This window comes from Leguminivora glycinivorella, chromosome 19 (assembly GCF_023078275.1).
Source record: "Leguminivora glycinivorella isolate SPB_JAAS2020 chromosome 19, LegGlyc_1.1, whole genome shotgun sequence".
Classification (NCBI taxonomy): Eukaryota; Metazoa; Arthropoda; class Insecta; order Lepidoptera; family Tortricidae; genus Leguminivora; species Leguminivora glycinivorella.
In genome coordinates, this window is record NC_062989.1 from 16,902,330 (window position 1) to 16,920,914 (window position 18,585).

At 38.7% G+C, this 18,585-nt stretch overlaps 3 protein-coding genes across 3 annotated transcripts in view; 2 read left to right on the plus strand and 1 right to left on the minus strand.

Annotated features, from left to right (window-relative positions):
* Window positions 1-563: 563 nt before the first annotated feature.
* LOC125236642 (translation machinery-associated protein 16 homolog) lies at window positions 564-1,112 on the minus strand. Its single transcript, XM_048143521.1, has one exon. The coding sequence runs from the start codon at window positions 1,065-1,067 to the stop codon at window positions 576-578; it is 492 nt and encodes a 163-aa protein (XP_047999478.1). The 5' UTR covers window positions 1,068-1,112; the 3' UTR covers window positions 564-575.
* Window positions 1,113-3,046: 1,934 nt separating this feature from the next.
* LOC125236626 (RNA polymerase II-associated protein 1) lies at window positions 3,047-7,160 on the plus strand. Its single transcript, XM_048143503.1, has one exon. The coding sequence runs from the start codon at window positions 3,443-3,445 to the stop codon at window positions 6,998-7,000; it is 3,558 nt and encodes a 1,185-aa protein (XP_047999460.1). The 5' UTR covers window positions 3,047-3,442; the 3' UTR covers window positions 7,001-7,160.
* A 1,164-nt stretch (window positions 7,161-8,324) lies between these two features.
* LOC125236379 (cell division control protein 45 homolog) overlaps window positions 8,325-18,585 on the plus strand; it is a 32,281-nt gene continuing 22,020 nt past the window's right edge. The window contains exons 1-3 of the mRNA XM_048143162.1: window positions 8,325-8,483; window positions 8,551-8,841; window positions 14,876-14,953. Of these exons, the coding sequence (XP_047999119.1) occupies window positions 8,433-8,483; window positions 8,551-8,841; window positions 14,876-14,953 (420 nt within the window). The 5' untranslated portion in view covers window positions 8,325-8,432. The remainder of the gene's footprint in view (window positions 8,484-8,550; window positions 8,842-14,875; window positions 14,954-18,585) is intronic.

Here is an 18,585-nt window from a genome sequence, read left to right on the forward strand (position 1 = left end):
CGGGGAAATATTGAAAATGAAAATTATTTTTTGAAACAACAGCATACTTTGTACAATTATTGCAGTTATGACAATTAATATATTGTTCCAAAAAGGATTCCACTCAGCATGTGTCGGAGCACTTAGTGCCACGACGCTGATTTTCAGTGGACCCTAACTTAAATACTAAGAAATACCTACAACAATATAGGTCTTAAATTATAAGTATTACTAAATACAGTGTTAGTTAAAATAAACATCATAATACTAAAGCCATAATGACCGGCGTAACACAGAATTACAATTATTAATCAACAGGTAAAATGCGCAGTGGGGAGTTAGGGACACAACTAAGACTTTAAATCATGAGTGACACAGACAACTAGGAGTTGGAAATGTGAAGAGTGAGTAGATATTGCAAAAAGGCCTGGTCAGAAGTACTTGATACCAACGAGTGTGTATGAGAAACGTTATGAAAGTGTGTGAAGCGAAAGTGGTTTGTCAGGAACCTCTGGGAAACAGGCGTGATTGTATGTATGTATGTACTATTCTACACATAGTAAATGGTGTAATAAAACACAGAGTTCTACTTAATACTATATTAAATTCTTTCTCGCAAATCTTTTAAGCTTGAAATGTTGCAGAAACCTCAGCTCTCCATTCCAGTTCCTCAAAACTTGCATCTGCTCCGCATCCAGGACGTCCGGCATCTCCAGACCACACGTCTCGAACTCATCATGCTCCCGCTTCTTAGTGATGTTAATGATGTCTTCCCTACTCGCGTGCTGGTGACGATTCTTACGCTGTCCTATAGAATTCTTTAAAGCTATCTGTTCCAACTCTTCATCAAACCTTGCAAAGTATGTCTCTATCAACTCCAAAGTCTGCTCCTTAGTTAATACTAGACAATCTTCAGGAATCCTCTCCTTGAACCAGAGAACTTTCTCGCCAATTAAATTCTGTTTGATGTGAGTGCCGAGTTTGTTTTGGTCCTTTCTTTCGTTTCTCTTCATTTTTGTTGCTAGTTTTTGAGTTTTTCTGCTGTTTGGATGTTTCAGTTTCTCCATATTCTTCTTCACGTTAGGCATTTTGGGGATTATTTTAATTCTTTCACTGATAAAACTAAACAGTGGCGATTCCGAAATAATATTCTAACACTTGGCATTGGCTCTTCATGAAAGATGGACGTGGAATGAAAAAATCTAGGAAATTCTTGGTCATAGACGTTGTCAGAAAAAAATATTAAAAAATAATAACCCCGTAGTAAAATTAAATTATTTGCAATATTAACAATTTTTTGAATATTCTGATAAGAACATTTATCTTTTTTAGGAAATACATTAAACATTTGCAAGGTTATTTTATTTCCTAAAATCTACACTATTATTGGCATAGATAAACTTATTATTTTCGTAAATATATCACTACTGTCCTCTCTGACGGCTGACGACCAACTGAATGAAGCGCCAACGTGTAAACGCAGTTGGCCATTGGCGCCAAGATCCTTTTGGCCCCTGTACACACATGGCCAACGGTTCCACCAGCCCTTTGTGAAACCCCTTGGCCAAGATAAGAGCCGCTGTTTACACATTGGCGAACCAATCACTTGGCATTGGCTCTTCATGAAAGATGGACGTGTAATGAAAAAATCTAGGAAATTCTTGGTATAGACGTTGTCAGAAAAAAAATATTAAAAAATAATAACCCCGTAGTAAAATTAAATTATTTGCAATATTAACAATTTTTTGAATATTCTGATAAGAACATTTATCTTTTTTAGGAAATACATTAAACATTTGCAAGGTTATTTTATTTCCTAAAATCTACACTATTATTGGCATAGATAAACTTATTATTTTCGTAAATATATCACTACTGTCCTCTCTGACGGCTGACGACCAACTGAATGAAGCGCCAACGTGTAAACGCAGTTGGCCATTGGCGCCAAGATCCTTTGATGTGTGGACAAAAAACCGACACGAATCGGTTGGCCGGCAAGCGCAAGCGCCAACTGCCAACTTACGGCCAAGTAGCCCTCTACACACATGGCCAAGGGGGTTGGTGGAACTGTTGGCCATGTGTGTACAGCGGCCATTTGATGTGTGGACAAAAAACCGACACGAATCGGTTGGCCGGCAAGCGCAAGCGCCAACTGCGGCCAAGTAGCCCTCTACACACATGGCCAAGGGGGTTGGTGTAACTGTTGGCCATGTGTGTACAGCGGCCATAACCTATAAAACTGTCAAGGTCATGGACTTCAATAGGGACTGAGCTCACACTTTTTTTGCCATACTAAATTAAATTTTATCACCGGTGCAGAAAGGCGTTCTTATCAGACTAGTAAAAGTGTGTCCACATGAGAAGTCAAAGTTGGGGCTGGTGTCCCTCTCGCACGTGTGACCAGTGTTAAAGAGATTACTATAATAGTAGTATTTTTACCTGTATGATAACTAAGTTTATAAACTTCTTAAATTATTTTTGTATTATATCGAGGCAAAGACATTAATACCTTGTAACGAATTGGTAAGTCATTATTATGAAGCCATAAAACCAAAGATTTGCGCAATTAAAAAAAACCTTTAATTCGGTATTAGTAGATTTGGTAGTAACTTTGAATATTGACTGGTATCCCCAAACAATGACAGTGATCCTCTCGCACGTGTTGCCAGTGTTAATGAGGTTACCATAGTAGTAGTATTTTTATCTGTATATTACCTGACTTTATAACTTCTTATATTATTTTAGGGTTATATTCAAACTAGGGTTTCGATATATTTCAAAGAATTGGAAAATAATTATAATGTAATTATTTTGATGCCAATAAATCAAAGATATGTATAATTAAAAAATATGTTCAAATGGGTATTAGTAGATTTGGTAGTAACTTTGAAAATTGACTGGTATCCCCAATGTATGACAGTGTTGACGTCGTTGACATATACGTAGTATCTTCTTAGTAGTTTGTGGTTGACATTGTCAGTAAGTGCGAGAGGGACACCAGCCCAAACAATGACCTCTCATGTGGACACAGTTTTTGACCTAACTACTCATTCTGGTAAAGTTATGTTAAATTGACATAAGGTTTGCATTTGTGGGTATTGATACTTGAAAAGCGTCCTAATTAATACTGTTTGGTTTTCTCAAAACCTGGATAAAAATTGAATTTTATGTAGAAAGTTTAAAAAGTTTTTAAAATAAAACTTAAGGATACCGTGCCGAGTTTTCGTTTCAAGTAGGTTTATTAAAAGATCATTGAATCCAATTGAATCACTACGTTGGCTTGTTATATGGTTATGATAGAATGGCAATCTTCAGAAACTATTATCTAAATGTCGAACCATGAAAACAATCTGAGTCGTGCTCGCGTGCTGTAATAATTACAATTTTTCCTTTGTATTTCAAGTGGAATTACTGTTATTTAGCCATTTTTTGACTAATAGATCGGCAATATAATTTATACGAAATGCTCAAACGCCCCAACCCTGAAGAGGATGAGGAGGACATCCTACGAATGCAAGAAGAATACTTACGTGAAAAGAACAAGGACGCTAACTTTCGTCCGTCGGCTTCAGTAACAAATCTGCGGCAGCAAGTTACAGAAACTCCAAAACCCGCAAGCAGTAAGTCTGAAAAGTCTGTGGGCCGTAAGCCCTCAAAATACGCTCAGTCTAAGGGCCTCAAAAATGAAAAGCAAGTCCGAATTGAGAGCAGTACTGGCTCCGTTATGGGAGACATTTTGGAAAAGAATATGCAAGAAGTTCCTAAGGAAACAGAAATGGACGATGATAAGGTATACTATCCTAAAATCATACCTTCAGTTATGAGCAATATCATAGAGAAAAATGCTAATTGCGATGTAGATATGAGTTTCAAACCAATGCCTACTCAAGGCTTTCCGGTAGCTATGAAATGCGATTTTAATGTAGCTCCTGGTTCGAAAAGTATTCATTCATTGTACTTTCAAAAGAAACAGCAAGAGAAAACCTCAAAAATGGATATTGATGAACCGTCAAGCAGCAGTAAACAGGTTAATCTTCCAGAAAAAAGTTACATTGTGTCTTCACAAGATGCTGATGTCATCCATACTGAAAATGTTAATCTGTTGAGTAAAATGTCTGAAAAGGAAATATTAGAGGAACAGCAAAAGTTACTTTCTGAACTGGATCCCAATTTGATTAAGTTTATTAAAGCTAAACGGAAGAATGAGAACCCTGTCTCTGTGGATAACAAACATTCACCAAAGAGCCAGAAAATGACACCACCGGATGTACCAATGGAGTCATTAGTGTCTGATGATGCTGCTTGGGATAATGACATACTATCCCACCCCAATGTCAATAAATGGCTGCATTTTGACTCATTAGAGAAGGATAAACTCGAATGGATTAAAGGAATCAAAGAAAGCAATTCCATCACTCCAGATAAACCTTATGAAGCCCGCTTCGATTTCAAAGGGTACCTTTTACCATACACCATACCTTATACAGAAGAAACTAAAACACTTTTTCATCATGGTGAAGAACCACATAGACCGGGATACACCCTTACGGAGCTCTTTGAGCTAACTCGCTCCATGGTAACTCAGCAGAGAGTCTTTGCTTTAAACACATTAGCAGGAATACTCGAATACTACTCGGCAGGCACCTACAAAGGCATTATTGACATACCTCTTAGTAAAATACTTTTTGTATTACGATTCTCATTAGATGACAAGGCAGAAGCTATTATTGAACCTTCTTTGAAAGCAATAAGAAACCTAATATATAATAGGATAGATGAAGCAAGTTTAGATGCCTTATTAGGATTTGAAGCTGGTTTACAACAACCTTGTTTAGAAAATGACAAGTCAGAAATTGAAGAATTGGAATCAAAAGAGTCAGAATTAAAAGATTACCACTTGGCAGAAGTAGACATTATAGCAGCTCTATTAAGAACTGATATTCTTACAAGAATTCAGTACATTTTAGGGAATATAAAACCAAATGTGAACTCTGTTCAATATTGTTTGCAAATTTTGACCAGACTAACTAGAGATTCACCTGAGACTGCCATGACCATAGTAAAAATGGAACATTTGATGAACAGTGTCAAAGATATCTTTAAGAATTACAAGAATAACCAGTTGTCACAACTAGCTATGAGGTTTCTCAGAGTCCTATCTCTACAATCAAGAGAAATTGGAGACATATTAATATCAAAGTACTCCATATTAGAACCTATTTTGCAATGTATCAGCACAGTAGCAGACAGGACAAGTGGCCTACGAGTCCAAATAGAAGCCTTCTGCCTCATGACTAACTTGTTACATCATGATCTTGCTGTGGAGGAATCCCTGTCCGTATTCCCCATTTTACTATCAGCTTTGTACATACATGTCCAAAGCACAGATGTGTTTGTTACATCATCTGTATTGAATGCTACCCATGCGGCAGTCATTCTTCAATTTGCCAGCAAAATCTGGTGCACACAGAAACTGCCAGATAGTAATAAAGGACAGCTCTGTATATTACTGAAAGTAGGAGCGACAAAGTGGCTCGCACAAATATCTCAAAGTGAAAGTTTCACGTGTGGTCATTTACGCTTGCTCTGCTCTGTTTTGAACTGTTGTAACACAATTATTAAATTTGATCAAGTTGATATGGCTTTCTTGAGGGAATCCCTAACCAAACTTTCGAATTCTGCTGGATTTTTAATAATTGTAGCACACCTTGAGTCCAGTTCGAACTTATTGTCAGGAATAGAAACTAAAGATTTACATTTCACGAAAAACTTGATGAGCCTTGGGGCATCCGTTGTTGACACGGAACTAAAAACATTACCAATACTGAACAGTTTGTCACCGGTTCCATTTCTAGCATCCTTGTTCAATCTCCTCGAAGCTGTGAATGATGAAAAAATCGTCCAAATTTTTGCTCAAAAACTTGAGCCGTATATCGAGAAGCTAGCTCAAAAATCGCCGAGTCTGAGTGACAGTTGGTTCACAAGAACGGAGACAGATCTTGTGATCAGCATAATAAAGATTGCCGTGAAAATCGACGTTCCTGAATCTAAGAAAGACTTGTTGTACGCTGTGGCTAACAAACTATGCTATATTCTTAGAGTTGACAAGAGGGCTGACTTAGAGTTCTTGTTTAGACACATCGTGTTTAATAAGCAGTGGTTCACAGCGGAGAGGTTAATGAACCTCGTGTCTTTATCAGATGCCGATGGATTCTCGAAATCGCTCACGTTAATAGAAGAGATAAAGCTCTGTTACAGCACTGTTATAAATCTAAGCTATAGAGACACTGGTGCTAATATCGTACTCAGGAAATGGCAAGAACCGATACTGCCAAGAGACTGGATATATTTACCCATTTTACACTTGTACAGCAAGAGTCAAGAGCAAAATCCTCAAAAGGTTTTCGGTTTAAATGTGAACGAGTCAAAAGCGAAAGAGTTCGTCATCAGAAGCAGTTTAGAATGGATTCTATTCAATGAATACTGTTTTCCTGACCTCCTGAAAGACATAAACGTGACGGATAGATTCTGCCGATTAATGTGCGTTTTTCTGTGTGATAACTCCTTATTCTTGGATGCAAGGATCAAGATTCTGCTACAGAAATGTCTTGAGGTTTTATTTAAGAGGAGTAGTGAGTTTAACTTCGACCAACAGCTGATTGGTTTGAGTAACTTCCAAGGATTTTACACCCAATTTCTGGAGCAGTTCCAATCAGTCAGTTATGGGGATTGCAACTTCGCTGCGTGTGTTTTAGTGCCTCTAGCTCAAAGACATGATGTCAAATGGCGGAAGCTCATTTGGTCTGAGTATGCTGGGTGCTTGAGGGCTCTGGATTGCCCAGAAGACCGCCTGGCTTATAAATTCAAGGACTACTTGTATCCAGAGGAGACTGAAGCGTCTCTTATAAAGTCTTACCATCGAGCTTTGACATCGAATCTGTTGAGACCTGGCACAACTGCGTATGCTATAGCGCAGCACCACGTTGAAGCTTGGAATCGCCGTAAAGTTGAACAGAGTTAGCATATTAGATGTGGATCAGAATGAAAATTCAAGACACTCAAATTCTAAATCCGTCAAATTGCTTAATAGGAGCTAGCTTTTTAAGTATAATTTTGTAAATGTAAAGGGAAGGTTTGCAAACTTTTTGTAGCAAGAAGTTTAATAAAATCATACTTCATCATATTGCGTTTTATTTTCCTGTGATCTTATCTACTTACATTAAAAGAATATACAGTTACTGATACAGATAGGTAAATACGTTAAACGTGTTACGCTCCTTTGTTAAAAGTTATGTACATAAAGTGTAACAGTTGGTATGGATAATCGATGTGATCTGATAATACTTTTTGTTTCCGAGATATTGACCCGTTGCCACTTTTATCTCAACTGAATGGTTTCTCTCCAATCTGAATTCTTATACGTAGCTAAATGGCAGTCACATTGTAGACTAAAATAGGTGTTAGCTTTTTTTTTGTTTGTACATATGTCGCACCTATAAAGTTTTCTGGTTTTTATTTTGTAATCCGATATGTTGCCTTTTTATAAAAAATAATTTATCTCGTTTAATTTTCTTTGATCACAGCCGAATGGTTTCTCTCCAATGTGCGTTCTCGTATGTTGCACATATGGCACGTCAGGCTCCATAGCTAGAAGACAAATCTAGGTACAAATAATATGAATCTTACTTCAACCCGTGCACGGTAACATATAGTTATTTCCTCTCCAGCAGAATATTGCAACAGAACGGTATAGGTAACGTTTTGTATTAGTATGTACTTATAAAACTCATATTTTAATATAGAAATCTCTATAAACGATACTTTTATAAGCTCTCTTTCAATCTCTGGCGACGGGCGGGGAGTATTATTAGGTTTAGGTGTGTCTCCATTGTTCTTCAAACAGTACATTGTGGTGCAAAACACGTAAGTCGTTACGCTACATTCAAGTTGTTTAAAGTTGGTTGACTGTTTTTTTTTATAAATCGTTGTTTACATAACAGTTTGGCAAAAAATGGTAGAAAGAATCTGTAATATCTGTATACAATTTATCCGTGATTGTGAATCCTGCGCAAGCGCATCAACACGCGCATGCTTATGTATGCTTCCTGTGCAAGCACTATTAATTTTAATTCATTTATTCTTTAGTGAAAATTTATTGATACATAAACCATTATAAAGAAAATGTTATCAATTTTATATAATAAATGAATCATATTATATTTTTGTACCGTCATTGCTGCACAACTCAACTAAAATTTCTGAACGAACGCAAAAGATTTGGCGCGAAACGCATGACATTTCTCTTGTGAGTTGTGACAGATAGTTTCAACAAGACCAGCCAGGTGTTCGTGTTTTTGTCCTACGATAACGGTGAAAAAAAAAGAGTTCCGTCTAATTTTCGAAGCAAACATGAAATCCTAATCATTCGACAATAACACGCGTGGAAATTCAAAATGTTCGTCGAGGACCTGAAGAACGATTTCTACAATGTACTTTTAGGAAACGTAAGTAAACTAAATTTTCGTGAATGCGTTAATGTTTCACGCGTGTAATTCTTAATGTTTCTTTCAGAGGGTGTTGTTGTTGGTCCACTACGACGTCGATGCGATCTGTACTTGTAAGATACTGCAGGGTTTGTTCAAATGCGATAATATTTCGTATACTTTAGTGCCCGTGGGGGGTATATCGGAGTTGAAGCAAGCGTACGAAGAGAATAATGAAGAGATAAAGTATGTGTGCCTGGTGAACTGCGGGGGCACTATAGATCTGGTGGATATTCTGCAGCCGGAAGAGGATGTGGTGTTCTTTGTGCTGGACTGCCATAAACCTACGGATGTGTGCAATGTTTATAGTGATGGGCAGGTTTGTGTATTCATTATTGTTACTGGTTATTGTGGTTTGTTTTGTTCATGTAAGATATTGGAGAAGAATACATAGGGCAGGTCACATTTGGTTATATTTATTATTGGTCTAGCCTCATCCTGCCCACCATATACAGTTTGAGCCATTGCTATTTAAATTATTTATTTTATTCAAATTATTGAATAAATGTGGTAGATTTTCCTGTGTATCACAATTTAGGTAAAACATAAAAAATATAGGTATTTTTGCCTATCCAGGCTTTTAATTTATAAGTTCTAAAAAAGGGAATATGTCCTTTGAATAAATCACATTGGGCAGGATGGAGCTAGGAATAGGGTCTTACAAATAGTAAAATTTGAAAACCATACAGGAGAAAGAATAATTTGTTTGGGGTTAGTGGAGGCATTAAAATTTCACTAATATAAATTAATATTCATATTAATTTATTGGTATTGTTTAGACCACCTGTTTCTAGCTTTCTTTTTTATGTTCAGTTGTTTTTATCAGTAGTAAAATACATTATATTAATTAACATAGTAAGCTCTTTATTGGAAGATATGAACTGGAACTACATGATGGAACCTCGTATCATAGCCGTTTTTGGGTTTCTTAGAAAAGTCTTGTAATGAACTTTGACTACAATTAGGTTTCAAGGTCTGATGATGAAGCCGAAAGATATGAACTGGAACTACATGATGGAACATCGTATCATAGCTGTTTTTGGGTTTCTTAGAAAAGTCTTGTAATGAACTTTGACTACGATTAGGTTTCAAGGTCTGATGATGGAGCCGGAAGATATGAACTGGAACTACATCATGGAACATCGTATCATAGCTGTTTTTGGGCTTCTTAGGAAAGTCTTGTAATGAACTTTGACTACAATTAGGTTTCAAGGTCTGATGATGGAGCCGGAAGATATGAGCTGGAACTACATGATGGAACATCGTATCATAGCTGTTTTTGGGCTTCTTAGAAAAGTCTTGTAATGAACTTTGACTACGATTAGGTTTCAAGGTCTGATGATGGAGCCGGAAGATATGAACTGGAACTACATGATAGAACATCGTATCATAGCTGTTTTTGGGCTACTTAGAAAAGTCTTGTAATGAACTTTGACTACGATTAGAATTCAAGGTCTGATGATGGAGCCGGAAGATATGAACTGGAACTACATGATGGAACATCGTATCATAGCTGTTTTTGGGCTTCTTAGAAAAGTCTTGTAATGAACTATGACTACGATTAGGTTTCAAGGCCTGATGATGGTGCCGGAAGATAAGAACAGAAAAAAGGGGGGGGCTCGAGGGGGAAGCATGAAAGAAAGATCAACGTAGTATTTAAAATAAGTTGGGTTAGCGTTTTCTTGTGACCTTTCAGAGCAAACAAAGGGGGGCTCGGGGGCGAAGCCCCCGCATAAAAGAAAGATCAACGTTGTATTTAAAATAAGTTTGGTTAAGGTTTTCTTGTGATCCTTAAGAGTAAAGAAAAGGGGGGCGAAGCCCCCCGTATGAAAGAAAGATCAACGTAGTATTTAGAATAAGTTGGGTTAGCGTTTTCTTGTGACCTTTAAGAGCAAACAAAGGGGGCTCGGGGCGAAGCCCCCGCATGAAAGAAAGATCAACGTAGTATTTAAGATAAGTTGGGTTAGCGTTTTCTTGTGACATTTAAGATCAAACAAAGGGGGGCTCGGGGGGCGAAGCCCCCCGCATGAAAGAAAGACCAACGTTGTATTTAAAATAAGTTGGTTTAGGGTTTTCTTGTGATCCTTAAGAGTAAAGAAAAGGGGGCTCGGGGGCGAAGCCCCCGCATGAAAGAAAGATCAACGTAGTATTTAAGATAAGTTGGGTTAGCGTTTTCTTGTGACCTTTACGAATAAACAAAGGGGGCTCGGGGGGCGAAGCCCCCGCATAAAAGAAAGATTAACGTAGTATTTAAAATAAGTTGGGTTAGCGTTTTCTTGTGACCTTTCAGAGCAAATAAAGGGGGGCTCGGGGGGCGAAGCCCCCCGCATAAAAGAAAGATCAACGTTGTATTTAAAATAAGTTGGGTTAAGGTTTTCTTGTGATCCTTAAGAGTAAAGAAAAGGCCCCCGCATGAAAGAAAGATCAACGTAGTATTTAGAATAAGTTGGGTTAGCGTTTTCTTGTGACCTTTAAGAGCAAACAAAGGGGGCTCGGGGGCGAAGCCCCCGCATGAAAGAAAGATCAACGTAGTATTTATAATAAGTTGGGTTAGCGTTTTCTTGTGACCTTTAAGAGCAAACAAAGGGGGGTGGGGGGGGCGAAGCCCCCCGCATGAAAAAAAGATCAACGTAGTAGTTAAGATAAGTTGGGTTAGCGTTTTCTTGTGACCTTTAAGAGCAAACAAAGGGGGCTCGGGGGCGAAGCCCCCGCATGAAAGAAAGATCAACGTAGTATTTAAGATAAGTTGGGTTAGCGTTTTCTTGTGACATTTAAGAGCAAACAAAGGGGGCTCGGGGGCGAAGCCCCCGCATGAAAGAAAGATCAACGTTGTATTTAAAATAAGTTGGTTTAGGGTTTTCTTGTGATCCTTAAGAGCAAACAAAGGGGCTCGGGGGCGAAGCCCCCGCATGAAAGAAAGATCAACGTAGTATTTAAGATAAGTTGGGTTAACGTTTTCTTGTGACATTTAAGAGCAAACAAATGGGGGCTCGGGGGCGAAGCCCCCGCATGAAAGAAAGATCAACGTAGTATTTAAGATAAGTTGGGTTAGCGTTTTCTTGTGACATTTAAGAGCAAACAAAGGGGGCTCGGGGGCGAAGCCCCCGCATGAAAGAATGATCAACGTTGTATTTAAAATAAGTTGGTTTAGGGTTTTCTTGTGATCCTTAAGAGTAAAGAAAAGGGGGCTCGGGGGCCAAGCCCCCACATGAAAGAAAGATCAACGTAGTATTTAAGATAAGTTGGGTTAGCATTTTCTTGTGACCTTTAAGAGCAAACAAAGGGGGCTCGGGGGCGAAGCCCCGCATGAAAGAATGATCAACGTTGTATTTAGAATAAGTTGGGGTAGCGTTTTCTTGTGACCTTTAAGAGCAAGCAAAGGGGGGCTCGGGGGGGCGAAGCCCCCCGCATGAAAGAAAGATCAACGTAGTATTTAAGATAAGTTGGGTTAGCGTTTTCTTGTGACATTTAAGAGCAAACAAAGGGGGGCTCGGGGGGCGAAGCCCCCGCATGAAAGAAAGATCAACGTTGTATTTAAAATAAGTTAGTTTAGGGTTTTCTTGTGATCCTTAAGAGCAAACAAAGGGGGGCTCGGGGGGCGAAGCCCCCCGCATGAAAGAAAGATCAACGTAGTATTTAAGAAAAGTTGGGTTAGTGTTTTCTTGTGACCTTTAAGAGCAAACAAAGGGGGGCTCGGGGGGCGAAGCCCCCGCATAAAAGAAAGATAAACGTTGTATTTAAAATAAGTTGGGTTAGGGTTTTCTTGTGACCTTTCAGAGCAAAAAAAGGGGGGCTCGGGGGGCGAAGCCCCCCGCATAAAAGAAAGATCAACGTTGTATTTAAAATAAGTTGGGTTAAGGTTTTCTTGTGATCCTTAAGAGTAAAGAAAAGGCCCCCGCATGAAAGAAAGATCAACGTAGTATTTAGAATAAGTTGGGTTAGCGTTTTCTTGTGACCTTTAAGAGCAAACAAAGGGGGCTCGGGGGCGAAGCCCCCGCATGAAAGAAAGATCAACGTAGTATTTATAATAAGTTGGGTTAGCGTTTTCTTGTGACCTTTAAGAGCAAACAAGGGGGGGTGGGGGGGCGAAGCCCCCGCATGAAAAAAGATCAACGTAGTAGTTAAGATAAGTTGGGTTAGCGTTTTCTTGTGACCTTTAAGAGCAAACAAAGGGGGCTCGGGGGCGAAGCCCCCGCATGAAAGAAAGATCAACGTAGTATTTAAGATAAGTTGGGTTAGCGTTTTCTTGTGACATTTAAGAGCAAACAAATGGGGGCTCGGGGGGCGAAGCCCCCCGCATGAAAGAAAGATCAACGTAGTATTTAAGATAAGTTGGGTTAGCGTTTTCTTGTGACATTTAAGAGCAAACAAAGGGGGGCTCGGGGGGCGAAGCCCCCCGCATGAAAGAATGATCAACGTTGTATTTAAAATAAGTTGGTTTAGGGTTTTCTTGTGATCCTTAAGAGTAAAGAAAAGGGGGGCTCGGGGGGCCAAGCCCCCCACATGAAAGAAAGATCAACGTAGTATTTAAGATAAGTTGGGTTAGCGTTTTCTTGTGACCTTTAAGAGCAAACAAAGGGGGGCTCGGGGGGCGAAGCCCCCGCATGAAAGAATGATCAACGTTGTATTTAGAATAAGTTGGGTTAGCGTTTTCTTGTGACCTTTAAGAGCAAGCAAGGGGGGCTCGGGGGCGAAGCCCCCGCATGAAAGAAAGATCAACGTAGTATTTAAGATAAGTTGGGTTAGCGTTTTCTTGTGACATTTAAGAGCAAACAAAGGGGGCTCGGGGCGAAGCCCCCGCATGAAAGAAAGATCAACGTTGTATTTAAAATAAGTTAGTTTAGGGTTTTCTTGTGATCCTTAAGAGCAAACAAAGGGGGCTCGGGGGGCGAAGCCCCCCGCATGAAAGAAAGATCTACGTAGTATTTAAGAAAAGTTGGGTTAGTGTTTTCTTGTGACCTTTAAGAGCAAACAAAGGGGGGCTCGGGGGCGAAGCCCCCCGCATAAAAGAAAGATAAACGTTGTATTTAAAATAAGTTGGGTTAGGGTTTTCTTGTTACCCTTAAGAGTAACGAAAAGGGGGCTCGGGGGCGAAGCCCCCCGCATAAAAGAAAGATTAACGTAGTATTTAAAATAAGTTGGCTTAGCGTTTTCTTGTGACCTTTAAGAGCAAACAAAGGGGGGCTCGGCAAAAAAGAAATACTTAAATTTTGTTTGAATTAGTTGAAATGTGACAATATTTTCTAATCGAGTCAAACAAAATCCCACTAGCTGAGAGCTTCAAAACAATGTATGGCGAAAGTATGTCTCTCTAATGTCTTCGAAAAGTCCGCGATGGCACATGTCTATATTGTCTATCTTTTACGGATAACTTACTAGATATAAACATTTTTATGATAATACCGTAATAAGAAGGTAGCCGCTAGTTATTATTAGTAGCAATTAGCAATAAGTACACGTTAAGCCACAAATGGCATGTAAAATCCGCCTACTTGAAATAATTTTATGTATAAATGTTAAAAGGCTAAAATGACTAAAAAGTATAAAATAAATTAATAGTTTAAAAAACACTATAAAACACGCTTTTATAAATGCACGTAAAAGCCAAAAATAAATTATGGATCGTTCAAGTTGTCTCTATTTGTGAGCTGAAGTTTAAAAACTATGTGCTTTTAATTATAATATTTGATTGTAAAAGCGTGGGGCGCTGGAACAGGAAAGACTTTCTTGTAAACAAATACTAATTCGAACTTCCTGGCGAATGAAGTTGCATAAGAACATAACGTTTACATATGCCGCCTAAGGGTTACCAAAGAGAACCAAAGATATCTCGTCCACGAACAAGAACTCTGCATCCTGTCACTGTAGACACTTTCCCCTTTTGTACTTTGATTACCGGAAAAAAGCGGCGTTCTAAGTGTCGGTGACTGTCGACTCTCCTCGCTACTAGCGCATATTTTGTCTGAGTTCGACAAACTGGTACCTACTTTGAACACTGACTTTTAATTGATTTGACTGTTTAATGTAGAACCTACTAGTCATGCTGCAACTCCAGTTAGCGCGTCAATCTGTGTAACCTCCTTCCCGTAACATAGCATAATTTGATTTATCAGCAAGTTATACTTATATATTCTGTGGTTATACAAAAAGTCTTTCCTGTTCCAGCGCCCCACGCTTTTACAATCAAATATTATAATTAAAAGCACATAGTTTTTAAACTTCAGCTCACAAATAGAGACAACTTGAACGATCCATAATTTATTTTTGGCTTTTACGTGCATTTATAAAAGCGTGTTTTATAGTGTTTTTTAAACTATTAATTTATTGTATGATAATTACCACAACTTTTTCAGGTTAGATTAGTGTACAAAGATGAGGAAGAGAAGATTCCAAACTTTGATGACATCTTCAGGGACGATGAGGATGAAGAGGTCAGTGGAAATAATTCATCCTTGTGCAATTTATATTTTTAGGGTTCCATAGTCAACTAGGAACCCTTATAGTTTCGCCATGTCTGTCTGTCTGTCCGCGGATAATTTCAGTGACCGTTACCACTAGAAAGCTGAAATTAGGCTCCAATATGTACATCAATCACGCCGACAAAGTGGTAAAACAAAAAGTGCAAAAATATGATTTATTAGGGTACACATAAAGTGGGAGTGATTTTTTTTCCTTCCAATCCTAAGGGCCTTATCACACTTGCGATTTACAAGCGAGGCGAAAGCGAAGCGAGCGCGCAGCGATTTCGTCGCGAGCCCGTTACCAATTCGCAGCGAGTGCGTCGCGACTTCGCCGCGAGCGCGCAACGATTTCGAAGCGAGTTCGCCGCGTCTAGATATGCTGTACCTTCGACAGCAAAATTCATTTCTACCCACTTTAGTTTAATCCTATCATTTGTAGTAGTTTATTATCTACGAGTGTGAGCGGACAGTAACAATAATGGCGGAACAATCAAACACTGTTGGAATCGATATCGAGGCATTTATAAAATTTAAAAAAAAATTGATTCGTTCACAAAACAGCACATAATAGTCGCTCTCTTGCAGTCGATTACTTAAAAATGGATCCTCCCAAACACGCCGTTTCTGCTTTAGTTTTCGTTTCTTACTTCTTCGAAGCAATAAAGCTAACAGAAGTGTTTCGTCGTCGGAATCCATTATGTAAGTGACTGTCTAAGACGCAGATCATTTTCAGCGAATACGCAGCGTATTCGTTACGCGCTCGCGGCGAAGTCGCGACGCACTCGCTGCGAATTAGTTACGGGCTCGCGACGAACTCGCTGCGCGCTCGCTTCGCTCTCGCCTCGCTTGTAAATCGCAAGTGTGATAAGGCCCTAACTGCAATATTATATTGTTTGATAGGTATTTAAAAATGAATAAAATGAATAGGGGTTTCCGAAAATGATTTTTTAATATTGCTAATAGTTTCGGAAATTTTAATTGCTCCACAAGTTTTAAAAAATGTGTCCCCCCCTCTAACTTTTGAACCATAAGTTTAAAAAAATATGAAAAAAAGCATAAAAATAGAACTTTATAAAGACTTTCTAGGAAAATTATTTTGAACTTGATAGGGTGAACAGTTTTTGAGAAAAATACGGGAAACTACGCAACCCTACACTGAGCGTAGCCCGACACGCTCTTGGCCAGTTTTTTTACTTGCAGTACTTGCACACTCTGTTTTAATACAGTTTCAATATATATTATAAGGTCCTAATTTATTAGATGCAGATATTTTTACAGCTGATAGTACTCGGTCTCTGGAGTATATTAAACCGTGAAACATTATAGCTTTTACGATGTTTTTTTGGAGAAAACGGAAAAACAAATTTGCTACGTAAAAACACCCTGTTTATGTGATTATTAAATGAAAACTCATTGAACAGATTCTAGTTCCTCTTTTACGTACCACTTAAGAGGCCTTATTCCTAAAGACGAGCGTTTTTTGCAAAATAGAACCTTTTTCATTCAAAATTATAAAGAAACTATAAATGATTATTAAAAAAATGATAATGTTTCTAAAAGTACATATCTTAAGCTAGAAAGTCAATTGGTACTACTTTAAAATATGCCTTTTTATACTTCCGAAAAATCAGTTTTTTCGGAAGACGTTTTCAAATTTCGTAGTGGAATAGCTCGTTTAGAATCGTGATTGTGCTGTTAAAAATGTTATTTGGGGTAATAAATGATCACAATCCTATTTGTTATATCCTGTACGAGTTAGCTAATACTTTGACATTTTAAGATTTACTTGAAATGGTGGATAATAATAATAACCTTCCGTATCCTCCCCATTTTTTCGATAAAAAGAGGTTTACATTATGTATTTTTCCTGCGATTCCTGCATTTTTTGTAACTCTTAAATAATATTATCCTAAACTAGAACTTCTTATTGACCTATAAAAAAAAAATCATACATATAAGACATACCTTTCTGTCGATAGATATGTTTTTAAAACACCTAAAATTCGAATAAAAGACACTGTGCTAACGCGAGCCCGCTCAGTCTGCGCCGAGCGCTCGAAGCACAGAACACCCCACTAGAAGCCAAATGCAAGCGATATTGTTCGAGACGCAAATCACCAATCCTTGCGGGGTGAGGCGGGCGCGCACGGTGCTGCCATTGGTCGTTTCAAATAATGGCGCGCCTTTATGATTAGCAGTAGGGATGGGAATGGGACATGTCTATTATAGACAATGGTACCGGTACCAGTACTGTGGTGAATTTGTTTTGCAACAAATTATAATATTATAATTAAATTATAATAAGGCCTAGTTACCCTTCGGGTTGGAAGGTCAGATGGCAGTCGCTTTCATAAAACTAGTGCCTACGCCAAATCTTGGTAGTAGTTTCCAAAGCGGACCCCAGGCTCCCATGAGCCGTGGCGAATGCCGATGCCGGGATAACGCAAGGAGGATGATAATTGTGATAGCATCTCAATAAAAATCATTCTAGTAACTAATAACTAAACTGTGCATTTTTACTTACGTTTACTAAGTTAAATAACCAACTAAATATTCTAAACTAATCAATGAACTAAATACCACTACAGACTCTACAGATTCTAGATAATTATTCACTATTACAAATCTGCTTTCTTTTATATTTCATAAAATGGTAGCACATGGTACGAACGGCAGTACGAAGTTCCCGCAACAGACATAAACTAACATGGCCCCATGCCTAGTCGTTTACGTGAAAGGGATAGCATATCACATTTTTAACTCGGTAAAGAGGGATGGACGCGCCTCGGCGCCGCTCAGCACAACCATATTGACCAGTATAAATGAACTCCGCGGACAATAAACAATATTCAACAAAATAATTAATTTGACTTAACTGTGGAATGTTGTTCCATCTTTTTTACATGTAGAAGTGTTAGAAGACTTGCCACACCACTTTATGCTGTAAGAGACCATTGTTTGCAACCAAAATTGATTATTTAAGATTTTTTCCCGAGCGGACACGGACACTGTTAGCGGGTCGTATACTTGGGCGCTACTGACCGGTGTCGCACGCGTTCAAACTTTTATAAACCTGATTTGTCGTATGTTTGGTGACCGCGAGTCGCCCTGTAAGGGCCATCTTGTTGTATTGATCTGTGGCTCGAAGACAACGGACCTGCGTTTGATCGTCCGGCGCACCTAGCTTTCGTAAGCAGCGCGATAGTTCCGAGAAGTGCCGTAAACTGCGACTAAACAAATCTTGATCCTTTTTACACCTTATGCAATTTTAGCATTCGACATGCTTTTCATATGATTTTGGATTTTAAGTTATACGTGAAGTTTGTTGAGAGTTTGAATTATTATTATATTTTGGGACCAGGATGAGGTTCTGGTTCTCATGATGATGGAGTCAGGCAGGAGATGTTCAACAGAACTGCTATTTTACTTATCATAACTCCACCATGTTTGGGCTCATTAGATTTGGGCTGATGAACACCATCGATCTAGATGAGGTCCAAGGTCTCATGATGGAGTCAGGAGGTGGTCAACAGAACTGCTATTCTCCTCATCATAACCCCATCATGTTTGGGCTCATTAGATTTGGGCTGACGAGCACCATC